General features: G+C 42.3%; 2 protein-coding genes and 1 long non-coding RNA gene across 3 annotated transcripts; 2 read left to right on the forward strand and 1 right to left on the reverse strand.

Moving 5' to 3' along the window:
• The first annotated feature begins 2,891 nt into the window (after positions 1-2,891).
• LOC122212899 (small proline-rich protein 2G-like) lies at positions 2,892-3,843 on the forward strand. The gene is made up of 2 exons (XM_042926882.1): positions 2,892-2,915; positions 3,599-3,843. The coding sequence occupies exon 2, from the start codon at positions 3,620-3,622 to the stop codon at positions 3,824-3,826; it is 207 nt and encodes a 68-aa protein (XP_042782816.1). The 5' UTR covers positions 2,892-2,915; positions 3,599-3,619; the 3' UTR covers positions 3,827-3,843.
• Positions 3,844-7,585: 3,742 nt separating this feature from the next.
• LOC122212898 (small proline-rich protein 2G-like) lies at positions 7,586-8,537 on the reverse strand. Its single transcript, XM_042926881.1, has 2 exons — positions 8,514-8,537; positions 7,586-7,830 (listed from the first exon to the last, which is right to left on the reverse strand). The coding sequence occupies exon 2, from the start codon at positions 7,807-7,809 to the stop codon at positions 7,603-7,605; it is 207 nt and encodes a 68-aa protein (XP_042782815.1). The 5' UTR covers positions 7,810-7,830; positions 8,514-8,537; the 3' UTR covers positions 7,586-7,602.
• Positions 8,538-23,235: 14,698 nt separating this feature from the next.
• Positions 23,236-25,586, forward strand: LOC122212900. Its single transcript, XR_006199360.1, has 3 exons — positions 23,236-23,302; positions 24,085-24,149; positions 25,023-25,586. It is a non-coding gene; the product is annotated as an uncharacterized LOC122212900 (long non-coding RNA).
• The last annotated feature ends 474 nt before the right edge of the window (positions 25,587-26,060 follow it).

Genomic DNA, 26,060 nt, shown 5'->3' on the forward strand with positions numbered 1-26,060 from the left:
CATTGTTAGACATCGGCTGAGGTCATGATCTCGTGGTTCATGAGCTCCAGCACCACGTCAGGCTCTGTGCTGACAGCTCAGACCCTGGAGCCGGCTTCAGATTCTAGGTCTCACACTCTCTCTCTGCCCCTCCCCTGCTCTCTCTCTCTCTCTCAAAAATAAATAAAGATTTAAAAATAAATAAAAAATTAAGGTTATCATTTTTTTTTTGCTATGGAATTGAAGGTGTTCCTTATATATTTTGGAAATTAAACCCTTATCAGATATATGGACAGCTCCGTTTCTTGAAGACCTATCACATAATGTGCCTCATATTAGGTATTTCACTGAGTTTTTGCAGCAAATTTTTGAGGCAGGTGTAGTTCCTTTTTTATTGAAGTATAACTAACAAACAGTGTTATATTAGTTTCAGGCATACAACGTGGTGACTCAACAATTCTATACATTCCTCAGCGCTCATCACAGTAGGTGTACTCTTAAACCCCCTCACTTATTTCATGCCTGCTCCCACCTACCTCTCCTCTGACTACTACCAGTTTGTTCTCTGTACTTGAGAGTCTGCTTTCTTTTTTGTCTCTGTTTTCTTTGTTTGTTTTGTTTCTTAAATTCCACACATGCATAAAAATCACATGTATTTGTCTTTCTCGGACTTTCACTTAGCATTATACCCTCCAGGTCCATCCATGTTGTTATGAATGACAAGGTTTCGTTGTTTTTCTTCTGTTTTGTTTTTTGTTTTTGTTTTTCATTTTTCGTTTTGTTCTTTTTTTTTTATTTTGTTTTTATCGCCTGAATGATTTTCCATTGTATTTATTTGTCGCATCTCTTTTGCCCAGTCATCTAACAGTGGACACTTGGGCTGCTTCCAGATCTTGGCTATTGTAAATAATGCTGCAACAAACATAATCAATGGACACTTGGGCTGCTTCCAGATCTTAGCTATTGTAAATAACGCTGCAATAAACATAGAGGTGAATATATCTTCTCAAATTAGTGTTTTTGTTTTCTTTGGGTAAATGACCAGTGATGGATTTACTGGATCTTATGGTCATTCCATTGTTAATTTTTTGAGGAGTCACGATACTGTTTTCCACAGTGGCTATACCAACTTACATTCCCGCCAAAAATACACGAGGGTTCCTTTTTCTCCACATCCTTGCCAACAGTTGTTATTTCTTGTGTTTTTGATTTGAGCTCTTCTGACAGGTGTGAGCTGATATGTCATTATGGTTTTGATCTGCATTTCTGTAAGGATTAGTGAGTTGAGCATCTTTTCATATGTTTGTTGGCCATCTGCATGTCTTCTTTGGAAAGTGTAGGATAAATTCCTCTGCTCATTTTTAAATCAGATTATCTGTTTTGTTTTGTTTTGATGTTGTCTAGTGTAAGTTCTTCATATATTTTGGGTATTGACCCCTTATCAGATGTATCTTTTGAAAATATGTTCTCCCACTTAGTAGGTGGCCTTTTTGTTTGGTGATGATTTCCTTCCCTGTGCAAAAGGTTTTTATTTTGGTGTAGACTCAATAGTTTAATTTTTCTCTTGTTTCCCTTGCCTGAGGAGACATTTCTAGAAAGATGTCTCTACGACTGAGGTCAAAGAAATTAGGAGGCCGGTGTAGTTCTTACCTCTACTCTACAGAGATGTTAAATGATCTTTAGGGAGGTTAGGAAATATTTCAGGTCACATGGTAGTGGTGCCTACAGACGTCTGCATAGCCAAGGCACTCATGTTTTCCCCACGAGGCCTAGTGAGTAATATTAGCCGAGGTGTTACTGTGGTTCAACAAATGAATACTAAGAGGTTATCCATGGGTTTTGTGTTGGCCATGCTTTATTTATCTAGGTAACAACACCCATGAATTGAATGGTGGGGTAAATAGCTTATGGAGCTTCTTTTCTTGAATGTACTGTGTCTAGAAGTCCTTCTAAATGCCAGTTCAGAACAGAGAGCCTAATAGAGAGTAGGCAAGTTAACTTTTGCAGGAGGAAGCAACACATGCTGTTTGGGGAGCATGAAGGAAAAAGCTGCGAAATGGGAGCAGCTCAGGCACTGAGTCAGTTTTGAAGAAGTGAGAGAATATGAGTTTGGGTGTCTAGTGGACCACAAGTCCCCCTTCCCCCCCCCCCCCCACTGATGAGGGCCACAGAGAGCACATCACATCAGTGTGTAAATCTGCAAGTATGGAGACTTTGGGAGGGGCCGAGCCAGTGGTCTAGAAAACAGGGGTTGTGCTGTCCTGTTCAAGGCCATTAATGGAGCCATGTAACAACATGCCCAGCCTAGGGCTATCAGCACCTAGGAACCAAGACAAGACTGTGGTCTCTTCAAGCCAATTAATTGTCGAGAAGAACCTGGAGACCAGTAGGACATGGTCAAAAGGGTTAGTTGTAAGGGAAAACTGTGAGTGAGGGTGAAGGTCCTGGACAAGGAAGGGTCAGCTCACCCTACTGTCTACTCTACTATCAAAGGGAACAAAGCTGGATGCTGGGCAGGTGAAACTGAATGGGGCAGTAAGTTTTACAGTTAAGTTGCTCAGGGAGCCAGGGAGTAGGGCAGGCACCACCTCTAACTATGGAAGTGCATCATGGCTGTCAAAGAATATCTCATGTTCCCTAGTTGCCACATGACACTGGCATGGGGAGGGTGAGACAAGGTCCAAAGTGAATCACTGAGCCTTCCCCAATGAGGGTGAGGAAGATCCTGGACAAGGAAGTTTGGTGATATCCACATTAGTGTGTCAAGTCATTTCTGAGGTTGCATGCAGATGGTAATTTGGTTGGGAAATAAGTGCGTCATCCCAGTCCTGGACTGTCACCTGCCTGGGCCCGCCTGGCCCTTATAAAAGGACTCTCCACCACACTGGTGTTATCTTCTGGAGACACTGAGGCATACATCTCCTTTGAAGCCTCTGGTGAGTACAAGCCTTAGAGATCTTTTTTGGCATTTGAATAGTGTGAGGATTTAATCTGGGAGAACAAGTGACTGTTTATTTTAGCCAATTAAAGTCCGTGCATGGGGAAGAGACAATAATGAGGTCTGGGGGGTATTTGGAAGGTGACCGTGAAGGTCATGACAGAAATGGAGTCAGAGGTACAATTCTAAACTGACTGACAACGAGAGACGAGGTGTTGTCCTGTGGCCTATACCGTGCACGTTCCAAGTGCATCCCTCTCAGGGCTCTCGGTCCCTTTGAGTGCTGGGTGGGAGTCTGGGCAGTCCTCCTCGAAGCCCAGGGCTCAGAGCCCCAGTCAGGTCAGTGAGACCAGCAACCAGGGCTCAGAAAGCTATCGGTAGAGGTCTGTTTGGGGATTGGCTAGAAGTTTCGTATCTGGGTTCTTTGTCTCCACATGATGTTTGTATTCACACAGCACACAGGCAATCGTGTCTGTACAAAGTGATAGACAGAAACATTAACCAGAAAAGACCGAAGAGCTAGGGTAAGAGGTGCTCAAAGGGAAGGGTGAAGGAGCCACACAGAATCATACAGACAGTGTTAGGGAACAGAGGGTCCTTGCAGGCTGCAGGGTCCGTGGCTCATTGTTCTGCCAACAGGACTGCCTGTGTTAGGAATGCTGTTGTCTGTTTGCATCTCAGGCTCCTTGCTGTCCAGGAACGATGTCCTATCAACAGCAGCAGTGCAAGCAGCCCTGCCAGCCACCTCCTGTGTGCCCTGAGCCTTGCCCACCCCCAAAGTGTCCAGAGCCATGTCCCCCTCCTCCATGCCCACCTGTGAAGTGCCCACCTCCACCCTGCCAGCAGAAGTGCCCTCCTGTGCAGCCGTGCCCCCCCTGCCAGCAGAAGTGCCCACCCAAGAGCAAGTAACAGCAGCAGGATGCATCATGACCATGAAACAACAAGACACAGGGTCTCCTGTGGATGTCTCAGGACTCCATCCCCTCCCCTTCAGCCACGAGCACAGAATGCATGTTCTCTGACTTGCCACCTGGGTTGACAGCGGACAGAGAAAAGGCTGGGTTCCCGAAGCTGATACCACATTATGGGAAGATGAGCAGTGGGGTCGTGGCCTAATTGCACTTTGCCATCTGTCTGTCTGTGATCTGGGTGGTGATCTCTCCCCTGTGAGCCTTTTGGTATCTCTATTTGTTTGCTTCTCCAATAAAGCACACGTGTCATGGTCGAGACCACATTACTTTTGTTTGTGCTTTGTGTTTGTAATCTCTTCTGTCCACTACAGCACATGAATGTTCCTTTCCATTCCTATTGAAATATTTATTAGAGTCAAGCTTTCCCATCACTGAGTTCAGTTTTGCCCAAAATGTGTCTTGCGGAATGGGTACATCAAATTATTCTCTTTTACTGATTTTAAACTCACTTCTAGCTCTTTCTGATTTGTATGACCCTGAAAACGATTACTTAAACTGTCTCAGCTTCAGTTTCCTCATCTGTAAAAAGCAGGAAAGATTGTTTTCTGCTCAGTGCCCTCACAGAAATTAATTTGTTCACAAGTGTTTCCTGAGTATCTGCCATATGCCAGGCAAGCAGTCTTCCATGTGCTACAGAGATGATCATAGTGGCCCCCAAATCCTTGAGGGCATTACACACACACGTGCGCGTGCATGCGTGCGTGCACACACACACACACACGACCAAGAACAATCATTTGTGGGTAAATTTTAGAGAAAATTGTTTAGAAAGCCTCTTCCTAAGTGACTTTTGGGAAAGACCTGAGTAGAAGAGTGAGCCAGGAATGTATCAGGGGTACATCCTTCCAACGAGAAGACATGGCAAGTTCCAAGGTACAGCACAGTGACAACAGGGACACGGGGAGAACAGTGATCTAGGGGACACCTGTCTCCTTATGAGGTGAGAGAGGTAAGGTCTCAAGGATGTAGTAATGATTTTGTGATTTGCTCAAAGGTTGACCACCATATAATGCTGGTGGTCAAAGTCCTAAAATTTACATCTATGTAATTCTCAACTATCATATACATTTTTTCTTCTATAGCACATCTAAAGAAAGTACATTCAGTCTTTCAAAGACATTTCCAAAAACGGCTAAAAGCTGAGGAACAACTCAAACCCTTTTGCAAAAAGAAAACTTATTCTGAGGGGGTGACTACATGAAAAGTAGGTCTATTGGTTTTTCCATCATATGGGGAAATCTACTCCATTTAATTTTCATCAGATTTTAGGTAACAAAGTGCATAGTGACTTTTGTTCTTGCTGTGCTCCAAACCCTAAAAATGGTGAAGGGTTAAGTTTACACTCATGGAAACATCCCTGACCTGAATTTGCTGTGATAGAGTTTATTTCCTATTATGTCTTCAAAGAAACAAGAAATAAAAACCCTTCTTTTGGGGGAACATAACCAACACATTCAGAACGTTCATGAAATCTGGCTGTATAAGGTGACTAATTATAAATGAGCACTCGTGTAACCAACCCCCGACATCAAGACAATAACATTACCAATTCTTCAAAAGACCCACGTTTTCTTATTAAATTATATCTCATAATTTCAACCAGAAGTAGCCACTATCCTGACTCTTAAAACAATCACTTTCTTGTTTGTATTTGTACTTTTTACCCGTCAGTGTAGAAACGTCTCTAGAAATCCCAGGTAAGTTTTCCAGTTTTTGAAACTTCGTGTACATGAATTATACTGCATGCCATCGTTGTTGTTTCCCCTCTTACAATCAACATTATGTAGTTTTAGTTCGCTCATTTTGTGTTTTGGTATGTCGTTGTCTGAAAAGGGAGCATTCATACACTATTTGCGGAACTAAAACTACATAATGTTGATTGTAAGAGGGGAAACAACAACGATGGCATGCAGTATAATTCATGTACACGAAGTTTCAAAAACTGGAAAACTTACCTGGGATTTCTAGAGACGTTTCTACACTGACGGGTAAAAAGTACAAATACAAACAAGAAAGTGATTGTTTTAAGAGTCAGGATAGTGGCTACTTCTGGTTGAAATTATGAGATATAATTTAATAAGAAAACGTGGGTCTTTTGAAGAATTGGTAATGTTATTGTCTTGATGTCGGGGGTTGGTTACACGAGTGCTCATTTATAATTAGTCACCTTATACAGCCAGATTTCATGAACGTTCTGAATGTGTTGGTTATGTTCCCCCAAAAGAAGGGTTTTTATTTCTTGTTTCTTTGAAGACATAATAGGAAATAAACTCTATCACAGCAAATTCAGGTCAGGGATGTTTCCATGAGTGTAAACTTAACCCTTCACCATTTTTAGGGTTTGGAGCACAGCAAGAACAAAAGTCACTATGCACTTTGTTACCTAAAATCTGATGAAAATTAAATGGAGTAGATTTCCCCATATGATGGAAAAACCAATAGACCTACTTTTCATGTAGTCACCCCCTCAGAATAAGTTTTCTTTTTGCAAAAGGGTTTGAGTTGTTCCTCAGCTTTTAGCCGTTTTTGGAAATGTCTTTGAAAGACTGAATGTACTTTCTTTAGATGTGCTATAGAAGAAAAAATGTATATGATAGTTGAGAATTACATAGATGTAAATTTTAGGACTTTGACCACCAGCATTATATGGTGGTCAACCTTTGAGCAAATCACAAAATCATTACTACATCCTTGAGACCTTACCTCTCTCACCTCATAAGGAGACAGGTGTCCCCTAGATCACTGTTCTCCCCGTGTCCCTGTTGTCACTGTGCTGTACCTTGGAACTTGCCATGTCTTCTCGTTGGAAGGATGTACCCCTGATACATTCCTGGCTCACTCTTCTACTCAGGTCTTTCCCAAAAGTCACTTAGGAAGAGGCTTTCTAAACAATTTTCTCTAAAATTTACCCACAAATGATTGTTCTTGGTCGTGTGTGTGTGTGTGTGCACGCACGCATGCACGCGCACGTGTGTGTGTAATGCCCTCAAGGATTTGGGGGCCACTATGATCATCTCTGTAGCACATGGAAGACTGCTTGCCTGGCATATGGCAGATACTCAGGAAACACTTGTGAACAAATTAATTTCTGTGAGGGCACTGAGCAGAAAACAATCTTTCCTGCTTTTTACAGATGAGGAAACTGAAGCTGAGACAGTTTAAGTAATCGTTTTCAGGGTCATACAAATCAGAAAGAGCTAGAAGTGAGTTTAAAATCAGTAAAAGAGAATAATTTGATGTACCCATTCCGCAAGACACATTTTGGGCAAAACTGAACTCAGTGATGGGAAAGCTTGACTCTAATAAATATTTCAATAGGAATGGAAAGGAACATTCATGTGCTGTAGTGGACAGAAGAGATTACAAACACAAAGCACAAACAAAAGTAATGTGGTCTCGACCATGACACGTGTGCTTTATTGGAGAAGCAAACAAATAGAGATACCAAAAGGCTCACAGGGGAGAGATCACCACCCAGATCACAGACAGACAGATGGCAAAGTGCAATTAGGCCACGACCCCACTGCTCATCTTCCCATAATGTGGTATCAGCTTCGGGAACCCAGCCTTTTCTCTGTCCGCTGTCAACCCAGGTGGCAAGTCAGAGAACATGCATTCTGTGCTCGTGGCTGAAGGGGAGGGGATGGAGTCCTGAGACATCCACAGGAGACCCTGTGTCTTGTTGTTTCATGGTCATGATGCATCCTGCTGCTGTTACTTGCTCTTGGGTGGGCACTTCTGCTGGCAGGGGGGGCACGGCTGCACAGGAGGGCACTTCTGCTGGCAGGGTGGAGGTGGGCACTTCACAGGTGGGCATGGAGGAGGGGGACATGGCTCTGGACACTTTGGGGGTGGGCAAGGCTCAGGGCACACAGGAGGTGGCTGGCAGGGCTGCTTGCACTGCTGCTGTTGATAGGACATCGTTCCTGGACAGCAAGGAGCCTGAGATGCAAACAGACAACAGCATTCCTAACACAGGCAGTCCTGTTGGCAGAACAATGAGCCACGGACCCTGCAGCCTGCAAGGACCCTCTGTTCCCTAACACTGTCTGTATGATTCTGTGTGGCTCCTTCACCCTTCCCTTTGAGCACCTCTTACCCTAGCTCTTCGGTCTTTTCTGGTTAATGTTTCTGTCTATCACTTTGTACAGACACGATTGCCTGTGTGCTGTGTGAATACAAACATCATGTGGAGACAAAGAACCCAGATACGAAACTTCTAGCCAATCCCCAAACAGACCTCTACCGATAGCTTTCTGAGCCCTGGTTGCTGGTCTCACTGACCTGACTGGGGCTCTGAGCCCTGGGCTTCGAGGAGGACTGCCCAGACTCCCACCCAGCACTCAAAGGGACCGAGAGCCCTGAGAGGGATGCACTTGGAACGTGCACGGTATAGGCCACAGGACAACACCTCGTCTCTCGTTGTCAGTCAGTTTAGAATTGTACCTCTGACTCCATTTCTGTCATGACCTTCACGGTCACCTTCCAAATACCCCCCAGACCTCATTATTGTCTCTTCCCCATGCACGGACTTTAATTGGCTAAAATAAACAGTCACTTGTTCTCCCAGATTAAATCCTCACACTATTCAAATGCCAAAAAAGATCTCTAAGGCTTGTACTCACCAGAGGCTTCAAAGGAGATGTATGCCTCAGTGTCTCCAGAAGATAACACCAGTGTGGTGGAGAGTCCTTTTATAAGGGCCAGGCGGGCCCAGGCAGGTGACAGTCCAGGACTGGGATGACGCACTTATTTCCCAACCAAATTACCATCTGCATGCAACCTCAGAAATGACTTGACACACTAATGTGGATATCACCAAACTTCCTTGTCCAGGATCTTCCTCACCCTCATTGGGGAAGGCTCAGTGATTCACTTTGGACCTTGTCTCACCCTCCCCATGCCAGTGTCATGTGGCAACTAGGGAACATGAGATATTCTTTGACAGCCATGATGCACTTCCATAGTTAGAGGTGGTGCCTGCCCTACTCCCTGGCTCCCTGAGCAACTTAACTGTAAAACTTACTGCCCCATTCAGTTTCACCTGCCCAGCATCCAGCTTTGTTCCCTTTGATAGTAGAGTAGACAGTAGGGTGAGCTGACCCTTCCTTGTCCAGGACCTTCACCCTCACTCACAGTTTTCCCTTACAACTAACCCTTTTGACCATGTCCTACTGGTCTCCAGGTTCTTCTCGACAATTAATTGGCTTGAAGAGACCACAGTCTTGTCTTGGTTCCTAGGTGCTGATAGCCCTAGGCTGGGCATGTTGTTACATGGCTCCATTAATGGCCTTGAACAGGACAGCACAACCCCTGTTTTCTAGACCACTGGCTCGGCCCCTCCCAAAGTCTCCATACTTGCAGATTTACACACTGATGTGATGTGCTCTCTGTGGCCCTCATCAGTGGGGGGGGGGGGGGAAGGGGGACTTGTGGTCCACTAGACACCCAAACTCATATTCTCTCACTTCTTCAAAACTGACTCAGTGCCTGAGCTGCTCCCATTTCGCAGCTTTTTCCTTCATGCTCCCCAAACAGCATGTGTTGCTTCCTCCTGCAAAAGTTAACTTGCCTACTCTCTATTAGGCTCTCTGTTCTGAACTGGCATTTAGAAGGACTTCTAGACACAGTACATTCAAGAAAAGAAGCTCCATAAGCTATTTACCCCACCATTCAATTCATGGGTGTTGTTACCTAGATAAATAAAGCATGGCCAACACAAAACCCATGGATAACCTCTTAGTATTCATTTGTTGAACCACAGTAACACCTCGGCTAATATTACTCACTAGGCCTCGTGGGGAAAACATGAGTGCCTTGGCTATGCAGACGTCTGTAGGCACCACTACCATGTGACCTGAAATATTTCCTAACCTCCCTAAAGATCATTTAACATCTCTGTAGAGTAGAGGTAAGAACTACACCGGCCTCCTAATTTCTTTGACCTCAGTCGTAGAGACATCTTTCTAGAAATGTCTCCTCAGGCAAGGGAAACAAGAGAAAAATTAAACTATTGAGTCTACACCAAAATAAAAACCTTTTGCACAGGGAAGGAAATCATCACCAAACAAAAAGGCCACCTACTAAGTGGGAGAACATATTTTCAAAAGATACATCTGATAAGGGGTCAATACCCAAAATATATGAAGAACTTACACTAGACAACATCAAAACAAAACAAAACAGATAATCTGATTTAAAAATGAGCAGAGGAATTTATCCTACACTTTCCAAAGAAGACATGCAGATGGCCAACAAACATATGAAAAGATGCTCAACTCACTAATCCTTACAGAAATGCAGATCAAAACCATAATGACATATCAGCTCACACCTGTCAGAAGAGCTCAAATCAAAAACACAAGAAATAACAACTGTTGGCAAGGATGTGGAGAAAAAGGAACCCTCGTGTATTTTTGGCGGGAATGTAAGTTGGTATAGCCACTGTGGAAAACAGTATCGTGACTCCTCAAAAAATTAACAATGGAATGACCATAAGATCCAGTAAATCCATCACTGGTCATTTACCCAAAGAAAACAAAAACACTAATTTGAGAAGATATATTCACCTCTATGTTTATTGCAGCGTTATTTACAATAGCTAAGATCTGGAAGCAGCCCAAGTGTCCATTGATTATGTTTGTTGCAGCATTATTTACAATAGCCAAGATCTGGAAGCAGCCCAAGTGTCCACTGTTAGATGACTGGGCAAAAGAGATGCGACAAATAAATACAATGGAAAATCATTCAGGCGATAAAAACAAAATAAAAAAAAAAGAACAAAACGAAAAATGAAAAACAAAAACAAAAAACAAAACAGAAGAAAAACAACGAAACCTTGTCATTCATAACAACATGGATGGACCTGGAGGGTATAATGCTAAGTGAAAGTCCGAGAAAGACAAATACATGTGATTTTTATGCATGTGTGGAATTTAAGAAACAAAACAAACAAAGAAAACAGAGACAAAAAAGAAAGCAGACTCTCAAGTACAGAGAACAAACTGGTAGTAGTCAGAGGAGAGGTAGGTGGGAGCAGGCATGAAATAAGTGAGGGGGTTTAAGAGTACACCTACTGTGATGAGCGCTGAGGAATGTATAGAATTGTTGAGTCACCACGTTGTATGCCTGAAACTAATATAACACTGTTTGTTAGTTATACTTCAATAAAAAAGGAACTACACCTGCCTCAAAAATTTGCTGCAAAAACTCAGTGAAATACCTAATATGAGGCACATTATGTGATAGGTCTTCAAGAAACGGAGCTGTCCATATATCTGATAAGGGTTTAATTTCCAAAATATATAAGGAACACCTTCAATTCCATAGCAAAAAAAAAATGATAACCTTAATTTTTTATTTATTTTTAAATCTTTATTTATTTTTGAGAGAGAGAGAGAGAGCAGGGGAGGGGCAGAGAGAGAGTGTGAGACCTAGAATCTGAAGCCGGCTCCAGGGTCTGAGCTGTCAGCACAGAGCCTGACGTGGTGCTGGAGCTCATGAACCACGAGATCATGACCTCAGCCGATGTCTAACAATGAACCGACTGAGCCACCCAGGTGCCCCAATAACCTTAATTTTTAAATGGAGAAACTATTTGAATAGCCATTTCATCAAAGACATAGACGACCAACTGCTACACGTAAAGATGCTCAACATCACTTATCATTAGGGAAATGCAAATCAAAGCCACATGCGATATCACTTCATGCCTGTTAGGATGACTGCCATAAGAAAAAAAAAAAAAAAAAGGACAGTAACAAATGTTGGTGAGGCTGTGAGGTTGTAGAGAAAAGGGAACATTTGTACACTATTCGTGGAAATGCAAAATGGTGAAGCAACTATGAAAAACAGTACGGAGTTTCCTCAAAAACTTGAAAAATAGAACTACCCTATGATCCAGCAGTTCCTTGCCTGGTATTTACCCAAAAGACTTTAAATCAGGATCTGGAAGAAATATCAGCACTCTCGCATTCGTTTCAGCATTACTCACCACACCTAAATGTCTATCAGCAGATGAATGGATAAAGAAATATGGTATATAGGTACAATGGAATATTATTCAGCTATAAAGGAAGGAAACAAGGAAACACTGCCATCTGAGACAACGTGGATAAGCCTGGAAGATGTTATGTCAAGAGAAATAGGCCAGGTCCAGAAAGATAAATACTGCATGAATCCCCTGAGTGGGGTATCTAAAACAGTCAAACTCATGGAGGTAAAGAATAGAATCATGGTTGCCAGGGACTGAGTGAGGAAAACAGCGAGGTGCTTATCAACGGGTATAAAATTTCAGTTATGCAAGATGAGTCAGTTCTAGAAGTCTGCTTACCACAGCATGCCTGTAGATCACAATACTGTACTGTGGACTTAAGAATCTGTTAGGTGGGTGACCTCATGTTAGGTGCTCTTACCACGATAGAATTTGTTTCAAAAGAAAAGAGACGTGAACCCTAAAAGGTAGAAACATAATAAGGTAAGGTAAGGCACTAATCACAATACCTAAGAGAGACTGGCATTGTGTGGATAAGGTCCCTCAGGCTAAGATCTTTCCTGCTCCCCCCTCTCTTCCAGCTGACATCACTGTTAATCAGAAGGCATTAGTGGGATATACCTTCCCTGTTTCTTACCTCTGAGAAGGGTGTCCTCTGCCTGAAGGGAGCCTTGTCACTTAGGGCTCTTTACCCAGAAGAATGCTGTGCACCATCTGCAGTATGTCCAACTCCATTGGTGGGAAAGGTACAGGGAGAATGTCGGGGGATCAACATGGGGATTTGAGGAGGTAGGAACCTCCATGGGTTGCACCCTGTTCCTGAACTAACTCTCTCTGTCTCTCTCTCTGTCTCTGTCTCTCTGTCTCTGTCTCTCTCTCTCTCTGCAGCCCAGAGGAGCAGACCAGAGGATGGTTAGTTGGTCTCGCCTAGCACCCTGAGGTTTAGCATTAGAGTCACCTGGACGGCCATTGGAGGCTGACATCTTGCAGGGATGCCAGAAGGAACAGGGATGCTCTTGGGATGGCTGAGGCAATTCCAGAACATTCCTTGTCATGTTGAAATCCTAGAAGCTACAGGTGGTACCTGCTGGAGTAAGGGAATGACCTAAGGATCCTGTGATCCACAGCAGTTCTCCCGACCCAATTTTAGACCTGCTTCTCTTTGACTCATGAATTACTAATAGATTCCAAAGTTATTTTCACCAATAAATTACTTGGGTTGTCATTTATGTTTGATAAACTGGAGGAGGATCAGACTTTCTTAAGATGAGAAGACTTGATGAGGTTTACTGTCTTCAGAGAGAGGGATGATTATTTCTTGATTTGCAGAGATGGTGAGTGAAAGAGAGATGACCCTACTTTTAACAAATAATGGTACCCCACCCACTCTGCTCAAATAGATTTTATAACTATTAATAATACATGCAAGTATTCAAAAATAAATAAGAAATACAACATATAAGTAAAGAAATCTGTTGGCACACATTGTTAGCAAATTGGCATGGTATACACACAATGATTAGGTTTCAATCCAGAGTCTTTGTCTGAATCAGGTGTGTAACGCTGAGCAATTTTCTTAACACTTCTACAGTTCTCAGTTTCCTCTGAAGACAATGGCGATAATAGTACTTCTCTGACAGACTTTTTTATACCGTGCAAAGGATTATTTAACACAACTCTTAAAGGTTGGAAATGGCAAAGCTGAGAGACCTGGTCCCAAAGTTCCTCATTTGCAAAATTTGATTTTGAAGGAAAAGACAGAGGTATGTAATGGGTATTAGATAAAGAAAGAAAGTAAGGAAGGTAGAGAGGTGGAGGGTAAGGGACAGGAAAGAAGAGGAGAGGGGAAAGAGAGATGACTGTATTTCCTAAGGGCCCCTTGGATTTGACTTGAGTTAACGTTTATAGCCGAGTTCTTTATGTAAGTAACTTCACTGTTGACACTGGGATGAGAACACATTTTGTCCTCCAAGTGTCAGCAAGGTGGTCCTCTTCCCACACATCGTGTGAACATCCAGCGTCCACCCTCTCTATAAACTTTCAGGCTCCCAGGAAATGGAGTTATCTTGACTTCCGCCCCGCCCGCCCCCGCCCCCCCCCCCTCCGCCCCGCTCCGCCCCGCTCCGCCCCGCCTCCGGTTTTGTGCGGTTTTCCCATCACACACACCCAGTCATGCCAGCTTCACAGACTAAGTATTTCTGGAATCCACTTCACCCCTTCTGTGCTGACTACCATGGCCCTAGTTCAGGGCCTCCTCATCTCCGCTGGATCATTACCACTCCTTCCCGACATAGCTGTCTTCCCCATTCTTGTTTGATTCAAACCCATCTTCTGCATTGCAGTCAGAGAAATTTCTCAACAAGTCCGAGCTGACCCTGTCACCTGCCTGCCTACAACACTTCAGCTTAGCAGGATAAGTCCCTGGTCCAACACACAGCCATCTCTTGCCCTCCAGACCCCTTCCTTGTTGTTCCATCCATTCCTTGATCCATGTGCAGTTACAGTATCAGTCTTCTGGTAATTTTCTCACACATCATCTTCTTCTCCCTGCAGGGCCTTTAGTCATCATTTTTACCTGGATACAGTGGACACCATTCTCAACAAAGCCATCACTTCAGTGAAAAGCCTTTCTGGATCCCTTCCACTGGGACAGGTGTCGCACCTGAGAGTCTCCTGAAACTGGCTGAGCCTCACTGATGATATCCATCCTCCCTCAGTGGGCTTTCCACTCACCTGCTTCTCCCCCAAGCCTGCAGCTCTTCCGCCACAGGGACTGTAGCTTCCCCATTCTGCACGTGGGACACGTGGCCAAGACCTGAACAGATCAGATGCGGAAATAGTATCTGTTGAATAAATAAATGGTTTAGGTTCCTAAATTCCGTTATCTTACATGAGCTTCACAACAGTCTCGTGACTTCCCGGGAGGAAGACCATTTTACCACCTCTGAGACAGAAGAAAAAAAAAAATAAATAACACTTAACTGCAGTGCATTCTCTCTCCTTCCTCATTCCCCCACCCCACCCCTCACCGCCTGCTGCTGACTATTCTTGTGTGCTACTGAGTTGCATAATGGATAAAGAGGAGGACATAAAGAATTACAGAAATCCCAGATAGGTTAACACTAGGATGGACAGGACAACACTTGCAAAGGAAAACCACTGAGCTGGAAATGGGGAAGGATGGGCAAGAGAAACAAAAGCAGCAAACACTGAGCAAACACTGCTCTTCGGAGCATAAAGGAGCAAGTGAGGGAGAAATACAGGCAAGATGTGAGAAGAGAAGAGGGGAGAGGACAGGGCGGGAGAGGAGAGGACTGGAAGTTAAGGGCAGTGGCTATGCAAAGGTGACTACAAATTTAGGGAAATAGGTAAGGAAGATTTAAGCCTTTTTTTTTTTTTGTCATGTTTCCAGTTTGCCACTTTTGTTTCAAATTTAAATTCAAATTAGCTAACATACAGCATAGTATTGGTTTCAGGAGTAGAATTGATTGGCTCATTCATCACTTACATACAACACCCAGTGCTCATCCCAAAAAGTGCCCTCCTTAATGTCCATCACCCATCTAGCCCATCCCTCCCCCACCTCCCCTCCAGCAACCCTCAGTTTGTTCTATTTAAGGGTCTCTTATGGTTTGCCTCCCTCTCTGTTTTTCTCTTATTTTCCTTTTCCTTCCCTTCTCCTGCGTTCATCTGTTTTGCTTCTAAATTCCACATAAGAGTGAAAGCATACATTTGTCTTCCTCTGACTGATTTATTTTGCTCAGCATAATACACTCCAATTCCATCCATGCTGCTGCAAATGCCAAGATTTCATTCTTTTTAATCACCAAGAAATATTCCCTTGTATATGCACCACATCTTCTTTATCCATTCATCAGGCGATGGGCATTTGTGCTCTTTCCATAATTTGGCTATTGTTGAGAGTGCTGCTGTAAACACTGGGTCTAGTTCGCCACTTTGGAAATACACATTTAAATTAACTTTAAGCATTTTAATGAATTTTAACATTGTTTTTCTTTCTGAGAACTTGTATTGTTTTTTTCTTTTGAATGCAACCCTGAGCTAAATCCAGAACAAGATTGTTCAGCCCTGTTTGAGGTCTATTTTGTGAATTATTGCTCAGGTTCGAGCAATAAAACCTCAGGTGCCAGTGTCATCTGAATCTTGAACTGAATCATGACCCTGGACTCAGCAAGGGGCCCCTGCCTACTATTAGCTGGGCTGTTAAAGTATGGAGAAGAGGACTGAGATTAATATCATGCTCACTGTGAATATACTTAGGCATCAAATGGACAGAAGTTGTAAAGACTACTCAAAAATCAGAAATATAATCTCAGGATCCTCCCAGTGTTAAGTGACATTTCTAAATGGACAATGCCTACAGTCTCCCTCATGAAATTAGAGAATAGGAAACTGCACTTTGCCCAGTGTCCACAGATATCAATAGTCCTAGGAAAGGAGTGTCTTCTGCTGCATGAAATGAGTGACCCGCATTCCTTTCCCTCCTGCTGCAGAGGTGCTGAGCACTCTGAAGCCTCCGCTTCTGCTCGAAGGCCACATGGACGGTGCGATTCTGGGCCAGGAATGTGGGAGGAGACAGACCCATGACTGAGTCATCCCACTGAAATGCAGCCCCAGGGCCCCGGCTAGTGACCAACGTGAAATGAGGGATGGCAGGGTCCTGCCATGGAATGGGAGCCTCAGACTCCACAGTCTGACCAACCCAGACCTCTGACTTCGATCAGATCCTGACCACAGCCAACCTCTGCTGAATCAAATGCCTTTTTGGGTAAACTATGTATGTTTACCAATGTGCTTGCCAACATTTTATTTTAATTTCTATGTCACATAAAGTCTTAGGAGCCCCTCAGTACAGGGAGTTTGTCTCATTCAGTCTGGGGCCTCAATGTCTACCCTAGAGCATCATGCATAATCAGGATCTGCTAGCACAGGTCAGGAATGGCCCTCTGGGTCTGCCCTATCTGCAGTCTCCCAGCACATGGTCCATGCAGGGAGACCAAGCAGGGAAGGAGCTAGAAGTTTTGTCATGTGAGGCCCCATGGACGTGCGCCTGGGAAAGAAGAGGAGGCCGGGTGAGTCAGGGCACCAGCTGTCCCACCTGATTCCCCCCCTCCCACCCTGGACTAAAGAGTGGAGCCACAGGCCCGCAGCTCAGGGCGCTGAGGTTTGCTAGGTTCAATGTAGAACAAGAAAGACATTTCCAAGTCAGAGTTGCCCCCAAGGCTGGGACTGTCACTGGTCGAGCCATGAAACTTCTGCCTGATGCAGAAATCGGGCTTTAAAGCGAGAACGTAGTTTTGAATCTTGAAATAGGGTCTTATAGGCAGCTGCAGGACTCCAAGTTACCTGAGGAACTGACAAGCACAGGGCTCCAGAAGCTCAGTGTCCTGGAAAAAAAGAGAAGCAAAAGGACACTTGAGAGATTTAATGTATTTTACTAGTTTTGTGTGGGCTTTTTGCTGCCATTTTTAAGTCGATAAATACAAAATTAAAGAAAGGGATGCTTCAAATGAGAGATTGGATATGATCCTTTACAATTTGGAATGAACCAACAAACAAACTGAAGCTTGGAATGTTTCTAACAGGTGTAGAAGAATTGCTAAATACAGCTCCTCAGGAGCCTTGTGAAGCCCGCATAGGCTGTGTATGTAAGAGCTAGGAGCTTTCCTACTGCTACCTATAGCTACCATCTCTCTCCCTAGGGCAGCTCCATGGTCTTTGATCAGCCTTGTGAGACAATGGTAGTGTGGGAGTGCCCAGGTGGGCTTGAGGAAAGAAGCTGAGCTGTCTGCCTAACTCTGGCATGACAGTGGGGTAAATCGGGTGTCATTTGTGACGAAAATGACAAGGCCAGGATAAAAGCTGTGCGAAACCATCCCTGTGATTTTCCACAAAAATATTTGAGAACTGGATTATGTGTGCCTGTGTGTTTATGTGAGGGTTTTGTCAGTATACCCGCAGGGTATATAGATTCTTATATTTGATATGTTAATTATACTTGGATAAAAAAAATAATAATAACAAGATGAAATCCTATCAGCCGGAATAATCACTATCAACATCTTGGTGTGTTGACTGCTTGACATTTTTTTCTTTAGTTTACTCTTTCTTTGCTTTAAGCTTTTGATTTTGAGAAATTTAAGACATATATGGAAATACTGAATATCTGCATCACTCAAAATGAGTAACTAGTGATATCATGTGATACCTGGTCAGAATTTTTCACCTGTAATTAATTTTTAAAATTACAAAATGCATTTATATTGTTTCATTTGAGAGAGAAATATAACTATAAAGAAAAGCCTAAGATACCTTTGACTCCTCTTCTAACTCATTCCCAGAATCAAATAATCATGAGTGTCACATACAGTATTTCATTTAAAAATGTACCTATTGAAGTATAAGTAGCATCGAGTGTTAGATTAGTTTCAGGTGTGCAATATAACGATTCAACACTTTGATACATTACTCAGTGCTCCTCACAATAAGTGTGTTCTCAATCCCCTTTATCTATTTTGCCCATCCCCCCACCCACCTTCCCCCTGGAGACCACTAGTTTGTTCTCTGTATTTAAGAGTCTATTTGTTTTTCTTCCTCTCCTTTTCTCTGTGTTTGTTCTTTTGTCTTGATTCTTAAATTCCGCGTATGAGTGAAATCCTGTGGTATCTGTCTTTCTCTGACTTCCTTCACTTAGCATTATACCCTGTAGCACCATCCATGTTGTTGCAAATGGCAAGATTTCATTCTTTATAATGGTTGAATAATATTCCATAATGTATATAAATTATATATAAATATATATAATCTGTACAATTTTATATATAAATCATTTATATATAATAAAATTTAATTATAGTTATATATTTATATAATATATAGTGTATAATTATAATTATATTGATATGATTATAATAATTATATTGATATAGTTATATATATAAATATATGGAATAACATATAATTTATATAAAATAAACACCCCACCCACACACACACACACACACGCACATGTGTGTGTGTGTGTGTGTGTGTGTGTGTGTGTGTCTGTATACACATCTTCTTTATCCATTCATCTATCGATGGACACTTGAGTTGCTTCCATATCTTGGTTATTGTAAAGAATGTTGTAATAAACATCGGAGGACATATATCTCTTTTTTTTAAGATTTTATTTTTAAGTAATCTCTACATCCAACGTGGAGCTCCAACTCATAACCCTGAGTTCAAGAGTCGCATGCTCCACTGACTGAGCCAACCAGGTGCCTCAGGAGTGCATATGTCTTTTTTGAACTAGTGTTTTCATTTTCTTTGGGTAATGGATGGATCCATTAAATCCAGTAGTGGATTTACTGGATCATATGGTAATTCTATTTTTACCTTTTTAAGGGACCTCCATATTGTTTTCCACAGTGGCAGCACCAATTTGCATTCCTACCAGCAGTGCACGTGGGTTCCTTTTCCTCCACGTCCTGGCCAACACTTGTTATTTCTTGTGTTTTTGATTTTAGCCATTCTGACAGGTATAGGGTGTAGTTTTGATTTGTATTTCCCTGATGCATAGTGATGTTGAAAATCTTTTCATCCGTTTGTTCCTCTTTGGAAAAATGTCTATTCAGGTCCTCTGACCATTTTTAATGGGATTATTTTTGCAGGTGAAGGCTTTAAAGATTTTGGATATTGACATTCTATCAGATACATCACTTGCAAATCTCTTCTCCCATTTCAGTAGCTTGTCTTTTCTGTTTTCTTGACGGCTTCCTTTTCTATGTTAAAATATTTTGTTTTATTACTATATGCTATTTTTATATATTTCATATATACATGTGCCTATAAAAATAAATAGTATTGATTTTTGTGTCTATTTTTGTTTTCATGGGCCACTATCTATCCAATCCATGTAGACACACACACACACACTCACACTCACACACACACACACACACACACACACACACACACACAGATTTTATTTTTAAAAAGCTTTCGATGAATTTCTAAAGTTACTATCATTAGTTAATTAATTTTTCCTAAATTCTTCGTTTATTGTAAAAGATGTTACTTACAGGTAATGGCTAATTCAAGTCATTGGCTGTTAGGTATAGAGGATTTTTTGATGAAAACAAAACAGGGCAAACAAACAAAACAGGCTGTTCATGGACATAATCAACTGAATTAGGGATTTCAGCACATTTTTCTCAAACTCTATCTCCCTCACTCCCTCTTTTTCTGTATCTATTCACATATATAATATAATATATAATCAACCTATTAAAAAATCACATAATCCTGTTGAAATAAAAAAAAATAACATAATGGTTACACAGTATATACTACATAGAGTCAGATTTACATGCCTCTTTATGTACTAAAACATTATAGTTATTAATGTTTATTAAGTACCTACTAGGAGGCAGGCACTTCTCATTTAAAAAAAAAATTTTTTTAACGTTTATTTATTACTGAGAGACAGAGCATGAGCATGGGAGGGGCAGAGAGAGGAGGAGACACAGAATCTGAAGCAGGCTCCAGGCTCTGAGCTGTCAACAGGGTGTCTGATGTGGGGCTGAAACTCACAAACCAGGAGATCATGAGCTGAGCTGAAGTTGGACGCCCAACCTACTGAGCCACCCAGGCGCCCCAGGTACTTTTCACTTAAATTAATCATCATAGTAACTCTCAGGATAAATACATTATTTTCTCCATTTTCCAGAGAAGTGCAGAGGCATCGCCTGGTTAAATGACTCACATAGGATCAGTCATACAGGAAGCCGTAGATTGAGGCCTGTGTGTCTCCAAAGCCCCTGGGTTTCTGTTACATAACATGCAGCTGGCTCTGGTATCACGTCAGCTTCTATTCAGTCACATGCTCAGGATTTGGTTTCTCTGCCTGCCTGACCATGTATACAATCTATTTCCCTTCCTTAGTTTTCTTCTTTAGTATGCTTTATATAAATTGTACAAGTTTATACAAATTAAAAGAGGCAGCATGTGTCAACGGCAGACATGCTTACTCGTGTATTACACACGTGTTCCAGCACGGATCACATTTATTCTGGTGGTTTAACGTCCATTTGCCAGTTTGCAATGATTGGTCCAATACATATACGAGGAAATGCCAGCAGCTTTGTTGTCTTTGAAGAGTCTTTCCCCTCTGTCTTCATCATTTCCTGTGGATCATCTGCTCTGCCTCTTCCATCGTATTCCTCTTTTCCCCATGGCCCACCTTCCTGCACACTTGCCAACCAACATATGCTGCTTACTGGAAAGCTATTTCTCCCCAAGTGGGCTCACTGCCCATTGCATCTTTCTTTCCTTTTTTTTTTTTTTTTTTTTTTTCCTTTGTCTTCTTGGATCCTTGAGTCTGACAACTGGTAAATGGTTCCCCACAAGGTGTTATATGGCTGGTATTAGTTAAACTTCTTCATTGTGAGGCATCTGGACATCACTGGTTCCTCTAAAGAATCTCATAAAATACTAATAATCTCATCATCAACACTAGGAACAAATTCACTGAGGAAAGCATGATACTGTCATGCTTTCATTACATTTATATTACATTCATTACATATGCATGTAATATAAAGCTACAGTCAATGGAAGGACTCACTGAGAGACTGCTAACAGTGATTCCCCAGGGTGGGAAATTGAGTGGCTGAAGGAAAGGGGTAAGGGGCCATTTTCATCGTGTATTATCTCTGCACCATTTGAATTTTGCCAAGTGTGCATTTCTTATCTACTCAAAGATTAAAAATATCCAAGAGCATTTGCTCATGCAAATAACAAGTTGTTGAACTAAGTAAGAGTCCTTTTCTCTCTCGATCTCTCATGAAATTTGTCTACCATGTACTTGCTCAGTGATCCTGGAGCTTTTGCGAGTGCTTGCACATTGGTTCGAAACCAAAAATTTAAAGACCCCAAACAGCAAACCTGCTAGTGACAGAGAAGAGAAAATGATTGTACCACTTTTTCAAACCAGGTTGTCCTAATGGAGTTTCCAGTTTAGCTGCCTAAACGTGATTGTTGGAAGGGTGGTAGTAGTTTTCTTTTTGCTTTCTGGGAATGTTCAGCAATGTTTCTCCTTATCCAGCTCTGAATTTCTTTTTGAGAAAATCATAGGGAGTTCATATATGTTTCACGGTAAAAGACTGACAGGGCAAGAGTTGAAGTGGGGAAGGAGAAAATAACTTTTCACCTATAAGTCTGTTGTAAGGAAAGATGAGTTAATGCACATAGGGTTCCTCACACAATGCTTGGCACATAGCAAACCTTCAGTTAGCTGTGCCTAAAATCTCAAACGGTAGTACAGTTGATTTCCTCTGCATGGTGTAAGAGATCCACATTTACATATGTATTTATATATACACACATGTAACTACATATACATTAAATATAAATGTAGTTATATTGTACACATGGTTTGTTACTTGCCCTTTTCATATAATACACACTCTTTTAGAAGATCACTTTTCATTTTTGCCTATTATTTTGTCATGTGGATCCATAAATGATCTAATCAGAAACCATCCCCATGAAAGCATTAAGAAAATATGTTTTGATCAACTCTTTCAGTGTTTGCTTGTTTTTCATAATATCTTGACATTTCTTAGGGCAGGCATTACTCATGACGTCATAGAAGCCCCAAACCCAGTAATGGTGAGCCAACTGCCTGAATACTCGAATGCTTTTGAATTTTGATCATTTTTGTCAGTTTCCTTATAGTGATGGTTACTTAGTAATACCCTTAATAATGAAAAGGAACACCTGTCTACTTGTTCTTGATGGAAGTAAACAATGGCTTCAAAGGTGCAAGGAAAATAGGCTGAGTGCTGGGGTTCTGCAGGAGGAAATCAAGAAGGTCAAGGGAGATTTGATGGCGTGGCTGGTAATTATTGACTTTAACAATGGAAAGCCCAGTGGAAGGTTCTAGGTCTTCTAAGTATTAGGAATAATTCTTGTCAATGTTAGCTGTAACTAATAACAGATGTACGAAGGCAGAGGACGCTGAGAAAATATTTTCCCGCATCACAAAGCTAGCTAGTGACGCCCCTAGGTTTAAACTCCTGTCTTTGGATGTCTCCTCTAGGACATTTCCAGTGTACTCTGCTGCTTCACTGAATATTGGAAGAGGTGCAAGGCAGGTGATGGCTGGTTACCGTGAGATGTGTAGATATTGATAACATTAATTAATCTATTAATGGATAGAATATTAATAAAAATAAATAAGGGGCTGTAAGCATAGTGATTACAGTACTAAAGGGTTTATGTAAGCTGTATTTAGAACTTACTGGGAGATTTTAATGCCAACCACCCTGCCTTTATTTAAACAAAACCACAGATGAGTTCACTTGGAAGGTGAGGAGGAATCAGTGGATTGAGTACTCCCAGGGATGTTAAGAAAAGGTAAGGCAGGGAGTTTTGAAGCCTCTGCTAACACCCTAACTCATGTTTCAGAAGTGATCGCAGGTCTGTTGAGTGACATTCAATAAAAACAAACATTTCAGTTTCTCTTAGTGAGCTATGAGTTGAAAATTCCCACAGGATTTCAAATAAGAGAATGAAAATCCTGGGACGAGCATATGGTAGAAAGTAACCTTGGCATTCTAGCAGACATTAAGTGGAAAATGGACCAGCCCCATGTCACCATTGACATGAGGCCACACAGTCTTGTTCTCTACAGAATAGCACAGCCTGTGTTGTGCTGGATCCTGGCTTCAGCTCCTGCACAGGGAGCCCTGTCGCTCCCTGTGGAGACCATGCATTCTCTTCATCCATATTAAAAGGAACCAGTTAATGTGAGCAGCCAGCCTTAGAGTAAGTGGAAGTGAGTTATAAGTGCCTGCGAGAGAGACAGAGCATAAGCCATGTTGCTAGCCTCTGAGAACCCAAGCTTCTGTCATTCTAGAACACAAAGCTAAATGACAGGCAGTTGAAAAGTAAATGGACACACAGGCTTCTGATACAGGCATGGGGCAGGGAGGTAGGTGAAGGTAAGCCCAATCAAGGAATGACCTCTTGGGCCCCCAGTTTGAGAACTGTCCCAATTCTTCATCTGTCACATGAAACTGGAACTGCTGGTCAAGAGAGAGCCTCAGGCAAATCACTGAGTTCTTGCCCCAATGGGGACAATCCCAGAGCAGGAAGTTTCCAGTAATCGAAGTGACAAGACATTTTGGGAATTTCAGGTGGATTGCATTTGGTTTCCAAACAACTGGTCCAGCCCAGCCTTAGGCTTCTTCACTTCCTGAAGGTGGGCGCCACCGAGCCATATAAAGGGGACACCTGCCACATTGTTGCCACCCTTTTCGTGCTCAGCTCCCCAACAGCTCTGGAGAATCAAGTGAATCTCATGGGGGGTGGGGTGGGTGGTTCTATATGCTTGGGGGATATGAGATGATGTTTGGAATTAATTTATAAGCAGCAATAGCTGGTTTTCCTCAACGACGTGCATACTCTTCCCTGGGGAATTGAAAGTTGTCAGGCCAAGGATGTAAGTGAGCTAATTTTTGTTGATGAAGTATGTGTCTTTCTATTACAAGGTTGAAATTCTTAAGCAAAACCTAATTAAGGGAATAATATTGAGCTGAAAGCAAGTGAGGGCAAGAGTTTCTCTTTGGTCATGACATATTAATATAAGAGAGAGCATCCTAATGTATTGCCAGGCTCTCCATGAGCCCTTTGAGGGCAGGCCTACACTTTGGCAATTCTCCCTGAATAGACTTTGTCTTAGCACCCAAAGCAGCTTACTTCAATCTTAATCAGGGCCTCATGGGAACTGATGTGGTAGAGACTTGCTTTGGTATTGGCCAGGAATTCAGCATCTTTTTTCTTGAGATTGTATTTGCATACATCCACTGTCTGTTGCTATCTCAAGACAGAGAAGACAATTTTGTCATTGAAAGAGGTCAAGAGAAGGTGAGATAAAGTGGCCCCAAATGCACAGGATACTGATGAGGCATGATCCTAACAAGAACAAAAAGGGGAGCCACACAGTCTAAAGGAGAGAGTCAGAGACCAAAGTTTGTCCTTGGAAATAATTGATGGGTTTTGGCTTGCTCTATCTGCAAGAGTGATCCTCTTGTAAACAATGACACTTGCATTTTGACCTTTGCATTTTTTTTAGGTTCTCTGATATCCAGAAAGATGTCCTATCAGCAGCAGCAGCAATAGTGCAAGCAGCCCTGCCAACGACCTCTTGTGCTCCCACCTCCCAAGTGCCCAACGCCATGCCCACCGCCGAAGTGCCCAGTGCCATGCCCACCTCCAAAGTTTCCACCTCAACTCTGCCAGCAGCAGTGTCCCCCTGTGCAGCCACCACCGTGCCAGCAGAAGTGACCACCCAGAAGCAGTAAGAGCAAAAGCCATCAAGACCATCGTGCAAACAAATCACAGGTCTCCCCCATGCTCCAGCAGCACATCTTCTCTCCGAAGCCTGCCCTGGTGGCAGATGGCATTCTCTGAATCTCTACTCTGCTCTTCCTGGGCTGAGGTTTGCCATAGAAGAGACTTAATCCTGAAGTTGTTCTCTTTCCTCTTAGGGTCAGGCTCCTCTCTGAATTAGGACCACTCTCCCCCAGAGCCCCAGGAAAAGCATCAGGAACAAGTCTACCTTTCTTAAAATACAGCCTTTCTTCGATCTGTGCCTAAGACCTGGGAAAGGATTATTTTCTTTTCCTTTCTTCTTCTTTTTTTTTTTTTGGGGGGTGGGGAGTGGGGGGATTTGGATAAATAAAACTTTACTTCTCCTTCCCTAATAAAGCATTGTTGATGATGGAACATAAGTGTCTTTCTTCTTTTTTTTTTTCTTATTCTGAATTTTATTAACTACATCTTGCAGCCTTTGTATAAGCCACAGAAGTTGGTGTGCCAATGAAACAAACTTAATTGCCAATCCTAATAAAATATAAAAATCAAAAAGATTATTTGGGTTGTATTTGTTACAAGCATCTAGATTGAAAATACCCTATTTTCTTTTTTTTTCTTTTTTTTTTTAATATATGAAATTTACTGTCAAATTGGTTTCCATACAACACCCAGTGCTCATCCCAAAAGGTGCCCTCCTCAATACCCATCACCCTCCCTCCCCTCCCTCCCCCCATCAACCCTCAGTTTGTTCTCAGTTTTTAACAGTCTCTTATGCTTTGGCTCTCTCCCACTCTAA

The sequence above is a fragment of the Panthera leo genome, unplaced genomic scaffold (assembly GCF_018350215.1).
Source record: "Panthera leo isolate Ple1 unplaced genomic scaffold, P.leo_Ple1_pat1.1 Un_scaffold_64, whole genome shotgun sequence".
Lineage (NCBI taxonomy): Eukaryota > Metazoa > Chordata > Mammalia > Carnivora > Felidae > Panthera > Panthera leo.

Bases quoted from the DNA above. Each gene is read 5' to 3' on its own strand.
- LOC122212899 (XM_042926882.1), top strand. From the start codon at position 3,620: ATGTCCTATCAACAGCAGCAGTGCAAGCAGCCCTGCCAGCCACCTCCT.
- LOC122212898 (XM_042926881.1), bottom strand. From the start codon at position 7,809: ATGTCCTATCAACAGCAGCAGTGCAAGCAGCCCTGCCAGCCACCTCCT.